General features: G+C 36.6%; 1 protein-coding gene across 1 annotated transcript in view; it reads right to left on the bottom strand.

Moving 5' to 3' along the window:
- Positions 1–4,044: 4,044 nt before the first annotated feature.
- The window catches only part of LOC118833614 (retinal dehydrogenase 1-like), a 70,093-nt gene continuing 54,858 nt past the window's right edge, over positions 4,045–19,279 (bottom strand). Inside the window, exons 11-13 of the mRNA XM_036740991.1 lie at positions 17,614–17,771; positions 8,821–8,895; positions 4,045–4,669 (exon numbers count right to left, since the gene is read on the bottom strand). Of these exons, the coding sequence (XP_036596886.1) occupies positions 4,597–4,669; positions 8,821–8,895; positions 17,614–17,771 (306 nt within the window). The 3' untranslated portion in view covers positions 4,045–4,596. The remainder of the gene's footprint in view (positions 4,670–8,820; positions 8,896–17,613; positions 17,772–19,279) is intronic.

Here is a 19,279-nt window from a genome sequence, read left to right on the forward strand (position 1 = left end):
AACAACAGACTGGAGCAGCTCATTTATGCCTTAGGAGATGTCTGATGTTGCCTGAGAACCAGGTGCTTGGTGCCTTGCTGAGGATCACAGAGATAGTGTCAGTGTTGAGATTTCAACCCAGATCTTCCTGACTTCAAGGGCAACATTATATCCCCTAAACTTTTTTGTCTCTATCTGTAAAATTACTTTTGCAAGAAGGATTTGAAATCTTCTGCAGGTATTTAGGAGTTATTGCTTCATTTTAAAATGTCTAGGTGTATCTAGACTGATAGATATGCAAACAAAAGGCATCAGTAAAACTTTCAAACATCCATCATCCATTGCTGGTAAGCACAGGATGTTGGGGAGTGGGGCAGGCAGATGGAGACATTGGCTTGTCCCCTGTTTCTGAAATCTTAGGAGCATAAGATTCTTGCACATATTCCTGGAGTAGAAGTCATTCAAGTCATCATTGAACTTGAGACTCAAGGCAGTCATCTCAAATGTGTAGAGGGAAGGAAATAAGCATTTACAAGTGCCATTTATGTGCTAGACACTGTGCTGAGTGTTTTTCAAATATCTTTTAATGTTACTATTTTGTTTTTCTTCTTCTCGGTTATCCTTCATCCCTGTGCATTTGCATTCCCAATCTTTTGTTCTCTATTTTGTTTCTTTGATGAGGCTTGCCATTGCAGATTCTAGTTTTTCTATTCCACTCTTTGATCTTCCTATGCAGGTCAGAAATTTTGCTCTCATGATTCTCATTTCTCTTTTAAATCACTCAAAAATACTATGTTGTGGTTCCATATTCTCCCCAAGGTTCTCTGTCTCAACAAGTGTATCATTTTACTTTGTTTTGTAGTATTTATTTATAAATACCCGAACTAGACCAGGAGGCCATATTTTCTTCTGTTGTTACTGGCTTTTTCCTGTCAATTTATCTGTTTATGTTCAAAGTCCTTGGGATATCTTCTTCCTGAAATCTTGGTACTTCCAAGCATCAGTTCTTCGGTTTTTGATTTTTACCTTTTGGATTCTGGGTGTCTTAGACCATAGGAACAGATGAAATTGCCTTACTGTTGGCTCTAATATCTGTTTTGGAGAGATCTTAGATCTTGTAGAGATTGAAGAAAATCTCGATCATTATCTTGTTTTTCACATGACCTGGAAGCCCAAATAGAATCTTCGTTGATCCTCACAACAACCCTGGGACACAGGTACTATTATTATCCCTATTTTATAGTTGGGGAAACTGAGGCAGAAGTTAAGTGACTTGCCTGGGTTACATAGCTAGTAAATGCATAAGGTCAAATTTGAATTCGGGTCTTCCTGACTCCACCCTCAGCACTCTCTCCACTGTGCCATCTAGCTGCCTCACAAAGCGGCACAATTAATGCTTTCCTGTTACCATTAGTGGAAAAGCATCCAATGTTTATCTGGCAAGACATCAACTTCATATGTGAAGGCCAGCAAAGCATTCCAATAATTTCTTATATCTCATCCTGATATCTAACTTGTCCCTTATATCTACATGTAGTTTTCTATGAAGATCCAGTTCAATGTGACTTCTAGATCTCATCCTTGGGACCTTTACACACAGAAAGCACTACTTTTTACCAGTTCTTTTGTAAGCATTACAATAGGGTTTCAAACAAAATATCAGAGTTAAAATTTTTCACTGTCACTGCGTATTTCAAGGATGAAGGCATTAATGTTATTAGTTGTTGGGAAAGGTCTCAATGGTGTGCTTGGGAAGACAGGAAAGATATGTGGCTGACAAAACATTTGGCAGTAACCTTTGCGTTAATATTTATTTTGACATCCTCTTTTCTATGTAAATTCTTTGGCTTCACTGGAGGGAATATAATGAAATGGAGCCTTTTACTGTGAAACAAGTTTTGGTTAATGAGAATGAGCAAAGGCATCTATTTTCAAAAGAACGTTAATGTCTTGTTTCTTTTTTTCCTCTCTTGTTATTTTATTCGTGTCTGATAGAAGTGCTGTTTGGGAAAATGTGAAGAGCAAAAACAATTGATTTGCTGAGTAACAATATGCAAAGAAAACTAAACGCGTCTAGTTTTAAATCTGTGACTAGAAAGACACCAGAGTGCAGCAGAAAGGGCCCTGCTTTTGAAGTCAGAGGATCTGGGTTCAAATTCTGGTTCTGGGCAAATCACTTAACCTCTTTCTGCCTAACTTTCTTCATTAATAAAATAAAATATGTAATCTTGTGAATTCAGCCACTCTCAGTCTTCTTAAATTTCAAGACTTTGTGTCCCCAAGAGGTGATACTTGAGATAAGAAGAAAGCTTTAACAATAAGTTGTATGTGTTTATAGAGAAACCTGAGGATGGGCAAGGATATCACAGATAAATGAGAGCTATGCTCATTACTGGTTCTCTGACCAGAGTTTCTCAATATGCCAATATGTCATTAGTTACCAGTTGATTTCAAAGGCTTACCCGGGTTGCTATCTAATCCAGCTGCTACCACCTTGTATGGATGTGGTATTATGGTAAAAAGGGCCAACGGAGAGCCAGAGGACCTGAGTGGATGTCAACTCCAGTTGTGCTACTTGTCACCTGTGTGAACTTAACAACCACTTAATCTCCCTGCTTTATTTCCCTGTCTTTAAAATGACAAAGTTGTGCACAACGTTCTCCTGGCTCTGCTCCGCTCACTCAGCATTATGTCTTGTAGGTTTTTCCAGGTTGTTACGAAATCCGTATCATCCCCATTTCTTATGGCACAATAGTATTCCATTACCTTCATATACCACAGCTTGCTCAGCCGTTCCCCAACTGAGGGGCATCCCTTTGATTTCCAATTCTTGCCTACCACAAAAAGAGCCGCTATAAATATCCTTGTACATATGGGTCCTTTTCCCGCTTGTGTGATTTCTTTGGGATACAACCCTAGAAGTGGTATTGCTGGGTCAAAGGGTATGAACATTTTTATAGCCCTTTGGGCATAGTTCCAAATTGCTCTCCAAAATGGCTGGACCAGCTCACAACTCCACCAGCAATGTAACAATGTTCCAATTTCCTGTTTTGTTATTTTAGCCAATCTGACAGGAGAGATATGATTTGCATTTCTCTAATCAGTAGTGATCCAGAGCACTTTTTCTTATGCCTATAGATAGCTTTAATTTCTTCCTCTGAAAACTGCCTGTTCATATCCTTTGACCATTTCTCAATTGGGGAATGGCTTGTATTCCTATATATTTGGCTCAGTTCCCTGTACATTTTAGAAATGAGGCCTTTATCAGAGATACTAGTTGCAAAGATTTTCTCCCAATTTTCTGCATTGTACACAACCACAGATATATGGATTCCGTGAGGACCAACCCTGACATACTTCACTCTTCTCAGCAAGGACAACGCCAGGGGACTCACGATGGAGAATGTTATCTTCACCCAGAGAAAGAACTGTGAAGTTTGAATACAGATTGAGGCGCACTACATGCTCGCCTTTTTTGCTTCTCTTTTGTTTTGGTTTTTGGGTTTTTTGGTTCTGTTTCTTCTTTCTCATGATTCATTCCATTGGTCATAATTCTTCTCAACAACTTGACTAGTGTATAAATTAATTTAATGCGAAGTTATACATGGTAGTTATATGAGATTCCATGCTGTCTTGGGGAGGGAGGGAGGGGAGAAAATCTGGAACTCAAAATTATGTAGAACCGTGTGCAGTAAACTAAAAATAAATAAATAATGATTTAAAAAAAGAAAAAGACAAAGTTGGACTAAATTACTTCTGAAATCCTTTCTGGCTCTAAATTTGTGAAAGTCTGGATTCCCGTAAAGAATTTCAATTGTATAGCTTGTACTGTCAGCATCTCCAGCTATTCCTCCATGCTTCCCTCTCACCAGTACCCACCCCCCAACATTCTTCATCCCAGTAATCATAAGACTTAAGTGAAATTTTAAAAAATACTTCATGAGGAAAATCTTGGGGACTGTGCATTAGACTAAAATAAAACACACATCCAATTCAATGGAAAAATGTCTTGAGTTACCTCCCACAATAAAGATCTGTTCTTACAATTTCAACATTTACAAAGGATTATGTAAGATTGTTTTAATGAAGTTTATGTTCAGATTACAGTTAAGTAGTGCAGGCATTAAATTACTTCATTAGACATGGGTTTGACATCTGAGGAAACATTTCCAAAGACAAGAAAGAGTTCACAGCACAAGCAAACTGACTACATCTATTTGGTTGTTAACATATGCAGAAAATGTCAAGTAAATCATTAATAGAAATAAAAAGCAAAACAACTGGTCCTTTTTTTTAATGGCTCAAACTCTACAAGAAGTATCTACTAAAAAAAACTCACAACTGTTCTAATGCTCGAGAGATCTTGGGTCAAAATCTCTCACTGTCAACTGGAATGTGATTCACTGTGTTCACATGAGCATCAAAAGGCAAAGGAGTCTTTCAGAATAAAGCACATATTCTAGATGTTACTTATTACTGCTAATGTGACTAAAAGTTTATTTTACTTTTTTATTTTTTAAACAAGAATATAATGATGCTGGGTGCAAAATCTTTCACGGGATTGGATAAGAGCTACTTGGCCATCGAAGATACAAAGCTCTCTCTCCTGTGGCATTCTTAGGAGTTCTTCTCCGAAATCTTGACTGTGACAGTCTTGACTTCAGTGTACTCATGGAGACCATATTCTCCCCTGGAGGCGAAAAAAATCCAAAACACACTTAAGATACCATTATCCATAAAGTATAGTCAGTGTCTCAGTATGAATTTCATACTGTTCATTAGGGTAGGTATGAGACTGGATGGGAGCAGTGATAGAGAGCAAGTCTTAGAGTCAGGAAGACCACATTTCAAGACTGCCTTCTGACTCATGCTAGCTGAGAGTGGCCATGGGCAAGTATCCCCAAGAACTCTTAAAGGGAATAAATTAGAGATGAGTTGCTTATCTGAATCACTACTGTGTATTTCTACATTGAAAGTTACCAATTTTCACAAAATTATACGTATGGACCAAATGCTTATTGATATAAGTGTTTTGAGAAGTGATTTATCTTCTCAGAAGCATCCGTCTAACCTCAGGAGTACTGTCTACCCTAATAGGTCCTTTTGTAAAAAGCCATAGAGAAACCAGTTTGGGGCTTTTAAAGAGAAATTAGAGGTTTTTCACACTAACATTTAGATTACAACCAAGTATTACAGGTAAATGAGGTACGAGATTGACATTTTAAGAAATGTTTTCAAAGTGAAATGCGATGGCACAACTAGGGATTTTTGTCACCTGTAGCCAAAATTACTGGCAGGAGATGGCAAAAGGGAGTGGGGTGAGACAGTATTATGTTCCAGAAGATAGTCAGGGTTGTTTAGCTGTGTGCACTAAGAACAGTCTAACTGCAAACAGTCACGTTGGGAGAATGTGTGGTCTGCTCTGCTGTGTCCATTCTCATTTCCTGGAGCATATAACTTAGCTAAAAGGCTGGCAGACTGTGTCGCACGATGAGGTGTGGAAACAGTTCTCTCTAGACAAGGGGATCTTAACATCTTTTTGTGTTGTGGATCCCCTTTGGCAATCTGGTGAAGCCTGGAGACCTCACAAGAATGTTTTAAATGCATAAAATAAAATACACAGAATTCATGAAGGAAATCGGAGGTGAACAAAAACAAAGATTATGTTTTCCCATCCAAGTTTGTAGACCTCCTGAACTTTATCCATGCATTCCATGGTGGGGTCTATGGATCCAAGGTGAGGAAACCCTGCTCTTGACCATTAGGGGGATTAAGTGATGCTTCTGCTCATGTTGGTAGCTGGCGCAAACTCCCAACCCCCTTGCTCTGGTTATGTCTTTGGGCAAATGGGACTGTACAACACCAGATGGCAAAGTACATGTATCTTTTAGGTGATTATTAAATATGAGGAAGCTTGATCTTGACTGTAAATGAGAAAGCATTTTCCAGTTATTAGTAAGTTAAGTAACTTATCAAGCCATTGTTCAATAAAGCGTGACCATTCAAAAGACAAATTTAATTCCAATGTGAATTAATTTCCAATACTGGTTCAAAGAAACATTACAAAATGGATATAGCAAAACAGCAAGCATACATAAGACAGAGAAAGGATAAACTTAAATACTTATTACCAGTACAAAATAACTTGTGATATGCCAACAAATTAGATGAAAGTGAGATCCAAAGAGACCTCAACAGACTAGAATATTGTGCCAAATCTAATAAACTGAAATTGAATAGGGATTAACAGTTGGGTTTGTTTTTTTTAAATCAACTTCACAAATATAAGATGGAGTAAGCATGGCTAGCTAGCAGTTGGTCTGAAAAAGATCTGAGTTTTTACTGATACAAAGCTCAATTGTGAGGAAATGTTGAAATATGGTAGACAAAATTGGTAACTTGCTCTTAGGCTGCATCAAGTGAGATGTAGTTTCCAGGACTAAACAGCTGGTAGAAATGATGGACTCTGTGAGGCATCTAGAAGTAAAATATTATGTTCTGGTTCCACATTTTAAACGAGTTTAACACATGTTAAACTAGAAAGCACCTTGAGATTGGTGACCAATATGTTGGAAGGCACCAAGATCATGTCAAGCTAACTGGTTAGCTAAACTTCCCAAACTTAGTTCCCAGAGGAACTCATGCAGTGGCACAGTAGCTTGAGCTTAAAGCTAATTCATTACAAGCTTTTCTCTTTTGAGTTCTTATTCAAGAAATTATATGTTACATATGTGTGTATATATGTATATGTATGTGCATATATGTGTGTATGTATGTATATATGTTTATGTCTTGTCAGTTTGTAATTGCCACAGAAGAAATGTTTCTTCACAACTTCTTTTATGTTAGTACTGGGCTAACTACTTTCTTTACTATAAGAAGGCCACAGACTTAACATTATCTTTTTAAAAAAATGAATAAAGCGTTGTTGAATAATAAACCTAAGGGAACTGGGACAAATTGATTTAAATATTCTGTTCGTAATACAGGCCACTACATGAAGTTTGATCACATATGATTTGCATCTTATGATGTGCCAACTGTTTTTTACCATGACAATTTGCTTTCTATTTTTTGCATGAGTAAAATAATTTCTGATAAATTGAAACTGACTAGAGTAAAGTCGAGATGACTAAAGTGATTTTATAATCAATTTACTTTTAAAAGTTATCTATCAAGGTTTCAGAAGGACCTCGAATAGAGGGTGAAAGCTCATGAAAAGCTACTTTGAGAGGAGTGGTAGTAGAAATAATGATAATTAATAATAATGATAGCTAGCATTTATGTAGTACTTCAAGTTTTGAAAAGGCCTTTAAGAATATTATCTCACAACAAAACTGGGAGGTAGGTGCTATGAATATTCTCAGGAAACTGAGAGAGAGAGAAGTTAAGCAAGTTGCCTGGGAGGGTCCAAGGATTTCAATTCAGACAGTAGGTACACGTCACTTACTTCTTCTGCGACCTTAGCCTCCCTCAGCCTCAGTTTCTTCATATGAAAAAGAAAGGACTTGATAAAAAAAATAGAGAACTTGATGTCCCCTAAAGCTCTTTTTAATATGTTATCCTCTGATTCTTCTCCTTCACTCCCCACTCATCCTAAAATTTGCCTCTGGGATATAAGTATATGGAATCACAGTGTTAGAATCAGAAGACACCGTGGGAGTCATCTCATCCAACTCATTCATTTTATCAATGAGAAAATGGGGCCAGAAAAGGGAAGTTGTCAAAAGTGCTACTGTTTTCAAACAGCAAAGCTGGAATTTGAACACGGTTCCTCTGATTTTACATCCAGAAGTTTTTTGTTTTTTTTTTAAACATGCTGAGTGGTTATTTAAAGTGAATTCATGGTGATAGCTTTGATCAAATTAAAGATGAATACAAAACTCAGTCATATGAATGAACCTTGGAGATCTATTCATCTGTATGGTAATCTGAGGTACGTTTATTTGTTGTTCAGTCTTTTTCAGCTGTGAAGTGAAAAATGAGGGTGGGGGGGATAGAGTCAGGGAAGAATTGGCCCTTTCATCAGTGTAAGCAACTCTTGGAAGACAAAGAACTACCATCTATTGCTATTAATCAGCAGCTCCTTTGTAACAAAGAGGCAGTTGTATAGCTTTGTGGGGCCCTTTCTTGTAATCATGATTTTATATAGAAACAAAAGTTGAATTTTTCATTTTAATGAATATGAGCATTTGATCTCTATCTTTTGTCCAGAAATACTGTGTGTATATATGTACATATGTACATGGCAGCTAGGTGGCGCCATGTTGCACAGAGTGTCAGGCCTGGAGTCAAGAAGACTCCTCTTGAGTTCAAATCCAGCTTCAGACACTTACTAGCTGTGTGACCTTGGGCAAGTCACTTAACCCTGTTTGCCTCAGTTTTCTCATGTATAAAATGAACTGGAGGAGGAAATGGCAAACCACTCCAATATCTTTGCCAAGAAAACCCCAAATGGGGTCATGAAGAGTCAGACATGACTGAAAAAGACTGAGCAACAAATATATTTACATGCATATAAGTTCACATATATGAATATGTATATGCAATATCTATATCTACCTGCCTATATGTATATATACGTATGTATACACATCTACATGCATGCATATAAAATACAAGTTTTTATATTCTTTTTCATTTTAAAGGGAGACATCTAAAATTCCATGAGCCATTTTGGAAATGAATGAGAAATACAGGTACATGTTAAAGTAATGAATCAAGATATTGTCCTAAGAATCCAGGAGCATGGAGATATCAACAGTAACATGGAAATAAATCTTCAATACATATTGACATTGGCTGGAGATACCACAAAAAAATGTCAAAAACTTTACTTACAATTCTCGCCCATTCCCAGACATCTTGAATCCACCAAAAGGGCTTTGAGCAGAAACCACACTATAGCAGTTCACCCTAAAAAGGCAAGAATATTTTATACTTATTTCAACTGATCCAATAAAGCATTTATATGGTGTAAATTATGTGCGAAGTTTATTTGTTTTTATTTTTAAATTCTTTTTGTATTGGACTTGTGATTTCTTTGGTTACAAGTGGTCACTTTGAACTCCCAGTGAGGAAACTCCTGCTGCCGATGCACATATTGGCATCTGCTTTGCAACTTAGAATTTTGGAGAGTTGTCTGGTTTCCTGAAAGATCAAGGTTACATAGCAATTGTTCTGAGTTCAGCTCTTGAAATACACGCCACACTGCCTTTCTGTGAAGTTGATAGTAAGTGGTTAACCCAAACTTCCCATGTTTAGTTGAATCAACAGGTCAGCTAAAGGCGTTTAGTTCTTCAGGTATCATTTACAAAGTAATTTACATTTTCACGAGCAGTTTGGTGGCTCCATGAATAGAGTGCTGGACCTGGAGTCCCAAAGACTCACTTTAGTGAGTTCAAATATGGCCTCAGATAACTATATACAACAACTAGCAGCATCTTGGTATCCCAAGTCCTGTTAAGAGATTCATGGTTGGTTTTGGAAAGCTAAGAGTGGAGTACTAGCTTTACATTTTCTACCAACCCTGGAAACATCTCAGTTATGTGCCTAGTGACAGACTATGTCTGTCATTCAAGGACCAGCCTCTCTAAGTTCAGAAAGAACAGTGTCCACAAAGTGATTCTTCTCCCCTTCCCACCCTCACCCATTATTTTATCAGCCCAAGAAACATGTGCAAGATGAGCACCTAAGATTTAGGCCAGGGGGTGGGGAAAGGTCATCAACTGCATAAATGAATGGAGAGAGTGCTTACAACAAAGACAAGTTTTAAATATAGCTGGGAACAATTAAGCTCACAAAGTGTGCTAGACAAGTTCCTAGATTTTGAAACAAATTTGAATAGTTCAATTTCTAAACAAATTCTGGAGATTTAGTTTTGTTTCCTATACTTTGTGTTGGCAGGTCTATGAGATGTAATGGGTTTGATTAGGAAGCAGATCATCATGATGTATCTTAAACTGGAAAAAAACCTTGAAAGGCATTTAATCTAATCCCTTGATTTTATAGAAAAAAAAGCAGGCCATGGAGGTCATGACTTACCCAAGTTCCCTTGGTAAGCATCAGAAGGGGGAATTTGCACAGAGATTCTCTAATTTCAAGTCACCACCCTTTCTCCTATATCAATGGCATAAGATGTCATAGGAAGTAGGATTCAACTTTTAGGAAAACTGAGGTGACACATGGGGACAGAAGTCCTTAATGCCTATAATATGTAAACTATAGATGTTAAAATGCTCTTGATGATTGGGCAACTGACTTGCTAGTGTTAATTCTTTTGAGGCATCTCTATTGCATTTTGTAGTCCAAAGAATTTACTTTTGATTTCTTTGGAATTACTATTTGTATGCCACCCCCACCAAAATATATACTTAAAAGATATTAAAAAAACTCATTTCTAACAGAGATCCTGGTATGCTCAGAATGGCTGAACAAGTTGTGGTGTATGATTGTGATGGAATAAAACTGTGCTATGAGAAATGACGAGATCAGTGATCTTAGAAAACCATGTAAAGACTTGCACGAAATAATGAAGAGTGAAATGGGTAGAAACAGGAGAACACTGATTGTATACAGTGACAGCAATATTGTTTTAAGAGCAATTTTGAGTGATTAAGTCATTTTGACTATTTCAAATACCTAAATTAACTGTAAAGGACATATGAAGAAAGATGCTATCTGTAATAAATACAAGTATGTATAGAATAGTTTTACATATATATGCATATACATATATACACATATGTATATACATGTATGTAATAAGATACACATACATACATTTGTATGTATATATACACACATACATACACCTATTTGTGTCTAATGAGAACCATCCCCGGGTTGGAGGGAGAGAGAGAAGAAAATAAAGCTAAAAAAATAAATTTATATAATAACTTTATTATATATTTAAAAGGAAGAGCAAGTTGCACATAGCATATTTGCAACTTATGTGCAATCATCTTTTTTATTATACTAATCTTATGGAAATACTTGTTTTATTCCATAAATTAAAAATAAAATTAAAAGAGAGAATAAGAGCTTGACTTGATTATTTACACTTTCTCTCTCTCTCTCTCTCTCTCTCTCTCTCTCTCTCTCTCTGCACTTTTCCCTCTTTTCCATGAGATTAGAACAGATAGTTGACAGCAGGTTCCAAGTAAATTTGGGGCCTCTCTAACAAATCACACACCCTTTTATTAAGAATTTGACCATTTACTAATCCTTGGATGGATATTGGGGATTTCTTTCAGTTAAAAACATGGAAAGATTGTTAATGCTTTGAGTTCTAAAGACATAACATCAACATTTTCTTTTGGCCATGTTTGTTTTCAGTTGCTGGATTCACATTAAAAGCAACTATTCCATAGCTTTAAGACAGTGAAAGGGAATTTTCTAAAGAAGAAATGTCCAGCAACACTGCTGATCTTAAAGTCAAGAATTCTATGGTTCTTGGGTTCCTCTTTACATCTCAGAGCTACATCTTCTCCACTGTGACAAGAAATTAAATCATACTACCAAGGCATGAAAGAGTCGACTTAAAATAATAAAACAGTTTGTTTCTGCAAATAGAAGCCATAAAGATATATACACACACACGTACATATATACATATGGTACTCTTGAGTTTTCAATACTATCAAATTATCCAACCAGGGACTTAAATGATATTAATTAAGGTTGATATTTTATGTCACCCTGCATACATTATCTTCTGTTATAAAAGATTCTATCACTTTTAAGTTTGTCATTGTTAATACAAGGGGGCAAAGTGTTCATTTCTATACCTGTGCTTCATGTCTGAGAGTTAGGTTAGTGTAGTCAGGTTGGAAACTTAGAAATGTTCAATAGCAGGAAATGCATAGGTGTTCAAAATTAACACTGGAACTGATTTCTCCTTTGGGGAAATTTTACTCAAGAGCCACTTGATGCTAGGAGCATTAATTTTAGAGCTATAAGGGATCTTGGAGACCATGCAGTCCAGGCATGGGGAATCTGTGGCCCTGAGGACACACGTGGCCCTCTAGGTCCTCAAGGGCAGCACTTTGATTGAATCCAAACCCAGTCAAAGGGCTGCCCTTGAGGACCTAGAGGGCCACAGGTTCCCCACCCCTGATTCTAGTCCAACATCTCATTTTATAGATGAGGAAAATGATGCTCAGAGAGGTTAAATGGCTTGCTCAAAGTCAAACAAGAAGTGACAGAGGTGTGATTTGAACCCAGATCCTCTGACTCCATATACAGTCTTCTTTCCACTGTAATATGAAAGAAGGGAAACATGGGGACTACTGAAAAGGTAAAAAGTAGGGATGACTTTGAAATGCTAAGAAGTTGATGGGAGTCAAAGGAAAAAATATTCTCTATGGTTGAGAGACAATGTGAGTAGTACTTCTCAAGGGTAAAAAAATATTTTGGTTCCAGGAATTCCTTAGCACAGGGATTTGAAAACTGGGAGTAGGGGCCGTGACTAAGAAGGAAGTGAACAGCAGACCGCTGTTGCCAACATTTTGTTGTTGTTGTTGTTGTTTTTGGATAGAAAGTTGTTCTTTTTTTAAATTATAAATAAGAAAAAAGTTAAGGAGGTAAACAGAATTTTAGAAAAGGCACATATGATAGACCTCTGGAGAAAACTGAATGGGGATAAAAAGGAATATACTTTCTTCTCAAAAGTACATGGCACATACTCAAAAATTGACCATGTACTAGGGCATAAAAGCCTCACAATCCAGTGCAGAAAAGCAGAAGTAGTCAATGCATCCTTTTCAGATCATGATGCAATAAGAATCATTTTTAATAAAGTACCATGGAAAAATAAGCTAAAAACTAATTGGAAACTAAATAATTTCATTCTAAAGAATGAGTGGGCCAAAGAACAAATCAGAGAAACAATTAATAATTTCATTCAAGAGAATGACAATAATGAAACAACATACCAAAACTTATGGGATGCAGCAAAAGCAGTTCTTAGGGGAAGTTTTATATCTCTAAATGCCTACATGAATAAAATAGGGAAAGAGGAGAGCAATAATCTGGGCATACAGCTGAAAAAGCTAGAAAAAGAGCAAATTGAAAACCCCCAATTAAATACCAAATTAGAAATAATGAAAATCAAAGGAGAGATTAATAAAATTGAAACCAAGAAAACTATTGAATTAATAAATAAAACAAAGAGCTGGTTTTATGAAAAAACCAATAAAATTGATAAACCTTTGGCCAATTTGATTAAAAAAGAGAAAGAAGAAAATCAAATTACCAGTATCAAAAATGAAAAGGGTGAGGTCACCTCTAATGAAGAGGAAATCAAAACAATAATTAGGAATTATTTTGCCCAACTGTATGCCCATAAATTTGACAACCTTAGAGATATGGATGAATATCTACAAAAACATAAACTGCCCAGGCTAACAGAGAAGGAAGTGAAATTTCTTAATGACCCCATATCAGAAAAAGAAATTGAGCAGACCATCAATGAACTCCCTAGGAAAAAATCTCCAGGGCCAGATGGTTTTACATGTGAATTCTATCAAACATTTAAAGAACAACTAATTCCAATACTTTGTAGACTATTTGGGAAAATAGGTGAAGAAAGAGTCCTACCAAATTCTTTTTATAAAACAAGTATGGTACTAATACCCAAACCGGGTAGAGTTAAAACAGAGAAAGAAAATTATAGACCAATTTCTCTAATGAATATTGATGCAAAAATTTTAAATAAAATATTAGCAAAAAGATTGCAGCAACTCATTACGAGAATAATACACTATGACCAGGTAGGATTTATTCCAGGAATGCAAGGATGGTTCAATATTAGGAAAACTATTAGCATAATTGACCATATCAACAACAAAACTAGCAGAAACCATATGATCATCTCAATAGACGCAGAAAAAGCCTTTGACAAAGTACAACACCCATTCCTATTAAAAACACTAGAAAGCATAGGAATAAGTGGAACCTTCCTCAAAATTATAAATAGCATCTACCTAAAACCATCAACAAGCATTATTTGTAATGGGGATAAACTAGATGCATTCCCAATAAGATCAGGGGTGAAACAAGGATGTCCATTATCACCCCTATTATTCAATTTGGTACTAGAAACATTAGCTGTAGCAATAAGAGAAGAAAAGGAAATTGAAGGGATTAGAATAGGAAAAGAAGAAACTAAATTATCACTTTTTGCAGATGATATGATGATTTATCTAGAGAATCCTAGAGAATCAAGTAAAAAACTACTTGAAATAATAAACAACTTTAGCAAAGTTGCAGGATATAAAATAAACCCACATAAATCCTCAGCATTCCTATACATTACTGACAAAGCCCAACAGCAAGAGATAGAAAGGGAAATTCCATTCAAAGTTACTGAAGGCACTATAAAATATTTGGGAGTCTATTTGCCAAGACAAACCCAGGGCCTATATGAACATAACTATGAAACACTTTTCACGCGAATAAAATCAGATCTAAATAAAGGGAGAAATATCACTTGCTCATGGTTAAGCTGAGCTAATATAATAAAAATGACAATTTTACCTAAATTAATCTATCTATTCAGTGCCATACCAATTGAACTACCAAAAAAATTTTTTACTGAGCTGGACAAAATAATAACAAAATTCATTTGGAAAAACAAGAGGTCTAGAGTATATAGGATATTAATGAAAAGACATGCTAGAGATGGTGGCTTAGCCACACCAGATATTAAACTGTACTACACAGCAGCAGTCATCAAAACTGCCTGGTACTGGTTAAGAAACAGGGGCGTGGATCACTGGAATAGGATAGGTACACAAGTAGGAGAAATCAACAAGTTTAGCAATCTACTCTTTGATAAACCCAAAGAGGCCAGCTTCTGGGCTAATAATTCACTATTTCACAAAAACTGTTGGGAAAATTGGAAAATGGTAGGGCAAAAACTGGGCATAGACCAATATCTTACACCATATACCAAAATAAAGTCAAAATGGGTTCATGATTTAGGAGTAAAAGTTGATACTCTAAGTAATTTGGGAAAGCAAGGAATAGTTTACTTATCAGATTTGTGGAAAAGTAAAGAATTCATGACCCAACAAGAGATAGAGAGCATTACAAAATGCAAAATGGATAATTTTGATTATGTCAAATTGAAATGTTTTTGTACAAAAAAAGCCAATACAACAAGAATTAGGAGGGAAGCAGAAAATTGGGAGAAAATCTTTGCAACTAGTATCTCTGATAAAGGCCTCATCTCTAAAATATACAGGGAGCTGAGCCAAATATATAGGAACACAAGCCATTCCCCAATTGAGAAATGGTCAAAGGATATGAACAGGCAGTTTTCAGAGGAAGAAATTAAAGCTATCTATAGGCATATGAAAAAATGCTCTGGATCACTACTGATTAGAGAAATGCAAATCAAAACAACTCTTAGATACCACATCTCTCCTGTCAGATTGGCTAAAATAACAAAACAGGAAAATGATAAATGCTGGAAAGGATGTGGGGAAATTGGAACATTGTTGCATTGCTGGTGGAGTTGTGAGCTGATCCAGCCATTTTGGAGAGCAGTTTGGAACTATGCCCAAAGGGCTATAAAAATGTTCATACCCTTTGACCCAGCAATATCACTTCTAGGGTTGTATCCCAAAGAAATCACGCAAGCGGGAAAAGGACCCATATGTACAAAAATATTTATAGCAGCTCTTTTTGTGGTAGCTAAGAATTGGAAATCAAAGGGATGCCCATCAATTGGGGAATGGCTGAACAAGCTGTGGTATATGAAGGTGATGGAATACTATTGTGCCATAAGAAATGGGGATGATGCAGACTTCATAACAACCTGGAAAAACCTACACGACATAATGCTGAGTGAGTGGAGCAGAGCCAGGAGAACGTTGTGCGCAGCCACAGATATATGGATTCCGTGAGGACCAACCCTGACATACTGCGCTTTTCTCAGCAACCTAAGGGGCAAGGATAGCTCCAGGGGACTCACGATGGAGAATGCTATCTTCATCCAGAGAAAGAACTGCGAAGTTTGAATATAGATCGAGGCGCACTACATGCTCGCCTTTTTTTGCTTGTTTTTTGTTTTTGTTTTTGGGTTTTTTTTTTTGGTTCTGTTTCTTCTTTCTCATGATTCATTCCATTGGTCAAAATTCTTCTCCACGACTTGACTAGTGCATAGATTAATTCAATGCGAAGTTATACATGACAATGAGATTCCATGCCGTCTTGGGGAGGGAGGGGGGAGGGAGGGGAGAAAAACTGGAACTCAAAACTATGTAGAACCGTGTGTGGTAAACTAAAAATAAATAAAGAAATTTTAGAAAAAATTATAAATTTCTTTTTTATTTTTAGTTTACAACACTCAGTTCCACAATTTTGGGGGTTCCAAATTTTCTCTCCCTCCTCCTCTTCTCCCATGTGATGGGGGATGATTGTAGAGGGAAGTATGAAGGCAATTATCTGGAATAAGAAGGGACTCATGAGACAAATGGCCACTTGTCCTAGCCTATGGCAAAATAGAAACCGAATAAGAAGTGGGACTGAGATCTCAAAATCAGTACAGCAGATAAAAGTGGGCAAGTTGGACAAGAAGTCAATTAAGCTCACGATGACACTGAATAGTATTGTAATTATGTGTTATAGTGTACTCTAGGGGTGAATTTCAAGTTATAGGACCTATGTTCAAATTTTGGCTGAATGTCACTTTACCTGTAGGTCTCAGTTTCTACATCTGTAAAATGTAGGGGCTGAATCAGGTAATCTCTGAAGCCTTAATCATCTCTAAAAGACAAGGTCCTACATAACAAGGAGAGAGTGGGTACAAGTCCTACCTTCTATACATACTGTCTGTGACACTGAGAAAGTTATTTAACCTCTCACCATCCCAGGAAGTTCTCTTAAAATTGAAAGTAGCAGAGAAGGTGCAAGTGTTCATTGGTAGAAGAAATTCCCTCAATGGGAGTTCCTTACACCAATGAAATCACAAAAATTATACATATATATATTTACATACACACATGTACACATACATATATACATATACACACGTGTGTATGTATATTTAATGTTTTATAGAAGAAAGTTTCCCGAGCATAAGGACTGTGCCATATACTTTGCTAATGTCTTCCACAATACTTAACATAGTGTGAAACATGTAACTGGTGCTCATAAATAACTGTCGATTTGAGTTTTTTCTTGTTTTTCTAGACCTGTGATTTCATCAGTACAGAGAATTCTCTTACTTGGAAACGCCCTCTGCTGGTGCTGAAAGGCAACTCCTGTTGTAACTTAAAATCTCAAGAGAGGTTCCGGGGACACAAGAGGTTAATGCTTTTGCCCTACAGCTATTATTTCTTAGAGGCTGGTCTCAAAACCCAGTCTTCCTTTCTAATAGTTGAAATTAAACAACAAATTTCAGGAAAATATGTTCAAGAAATAAATGACATGGGGTGAAGAGACCTCAATTAAATTATAATATCTATTATCTATAAAATTATCAGAAACCAGAGAAAGGCTACATCCCAGTAGGCCACCTGGTCTGAAAGCGAAACAAATTTGATTGTGTAAATGTCCAGGTTGTACTGGTAATGTCATTTGAGATGTCATATAATCCAAAAGGCCACATAATAACGTTTGACTTACCAGACTGTTCCAGCTTGAAGGGCAGAGGAAACTGTGATGGCTTTATCAAGATCTTTGGTGAAAATGCCTGCTGATAAGCCATAGTGGGTGTTGTTGGCCCTCCTGATGACTTCATCCATTGTTTTAAACTTCATGATTTGTTGGACTGGTCCAAAAATCTGCTCCAAAGGGAAGAGGTGAGATCAGGTTGGGAGGGACATAGAGGGAAGCTTTTGGTCTATGGTCCTATACCCCAAATTAGTAGCATTTAACTTCAGAATTCAAATTTCATTTAAACATTTATACATTTAAAAATTCCTCCTGGAAATTATTTATTAGAGGTGCATAAATTTGAACAAAAATCCATAGAAAACAATGCCTCACCTCCTGGAAAAATATGTTCATTGAAGTGTCAATTATCTTAACTATATAACAATTAACTATGTATACAAATATTTTAACCAAGATTCTTAACTATTAGACTGATCATGTTTTAGCATTAGGAGGCTAGCCTTGATCAGTAGTTACAGCCAGATGACGCACTGCCAGTTTTGTACAGAGGGAGGGGGAAGCTATTCAGGCAAAACCAAGGAAAGACGTGAATGTTCAGAACTCAGCTCCACACCTCAATTCCCTACGGTTCATTAATTTCAAATTGGTTGCACGATCCAATCAGAAGGAATCTTGACTTCATCTTACTAGCAGAATGATCACGGACAAACCAGTTTCTCTCTCTAGGTCTCTGTTTTCTTCACTTATAAAATTAAACTAGATTTTTAAAAGTCCTTTCCACTTATAAATCTTATGATAGTGATCATACCCCTGGCTAAAGTATTTTTCTTCCACTGATGTTTTTTTTTTTTTAATTTGGTGGTGGGGATTGTAGGGCCACATACTTAAATATAGTTTTATTTTTAATTTATTAGTTATATATTTTCAATCATGATATTAAGCCTAAAGTTATGTGGGCACCTATAATGACTGAATGTTAATAGTTCAAAAATGCACTGGGACTTTTAGATATTTGCAGAGATTCCTTTGGGGCTGCCTCTTTGAGGTAAAAGGTCATTTGCTCTGACAATGAACAGAATAAATCCTCAAGTATTTATGGTCATCTGCAGGTTTTTGTGTTCTCCCTGCCCCTTATCTTCCAGGTAGATACTATAGGTTCTGAACCAAGATCTTAGCCATTTTCCTCTTGTCCTGCTGGAGCCAAGAAATATATGCATATAATTGAGAAAGAACTGGACTGAGGCAGGGAAGCTATGAAAATATTTGTTAATTTTTAAAAAATAGTCCAGTTTATAAGTTTATAAGTTGGGTCAGTACTTGTTTTCTGTAAACTAATGTACCCAAACCTTTTTTGTGTTTTTCCATTTATTTTGTCCAGTTTATTATAAAAGGAGTTTGACAGAATGATTCCAGTTTCCCCTTCTTCCCTGAACTAACACTGGCGGGGTGGGGGTGGGGGGGAATTCCCTGTGCAACTCAGTACATTTCCCTTCCCATTCTCTCCCCCTTTTCACGTGTGGGAGGGGGGAGGGCACCTCTACTCTGCCACCCCCCACTCACACTGTCTGAAATATTCATGATTACTTGTTTTTGGCTCTCACAGTGGGCCTGCTCATCCAGTTCCACTATGGTTAAAAAAAGCCTGGTGTATGCCCTCATTGTTAGAGATTGTGAA

Source organism: Trichosurus vulpecula, chromosome 1, assembly GCF_011100635.1.
Source record: "Trichosurus vulpecula isolate mTriVul1 chromosome 1, mTriVul1.pri, whole genome shotgun sequence".
In the NCBI taxonomy this organism is placed as follows: Eukaryota; Metazoa; Chordata; class Mammalia; order Diprotodontia; family Phalangeridae; genus Trichosurus; species Trichosurus vulpecula.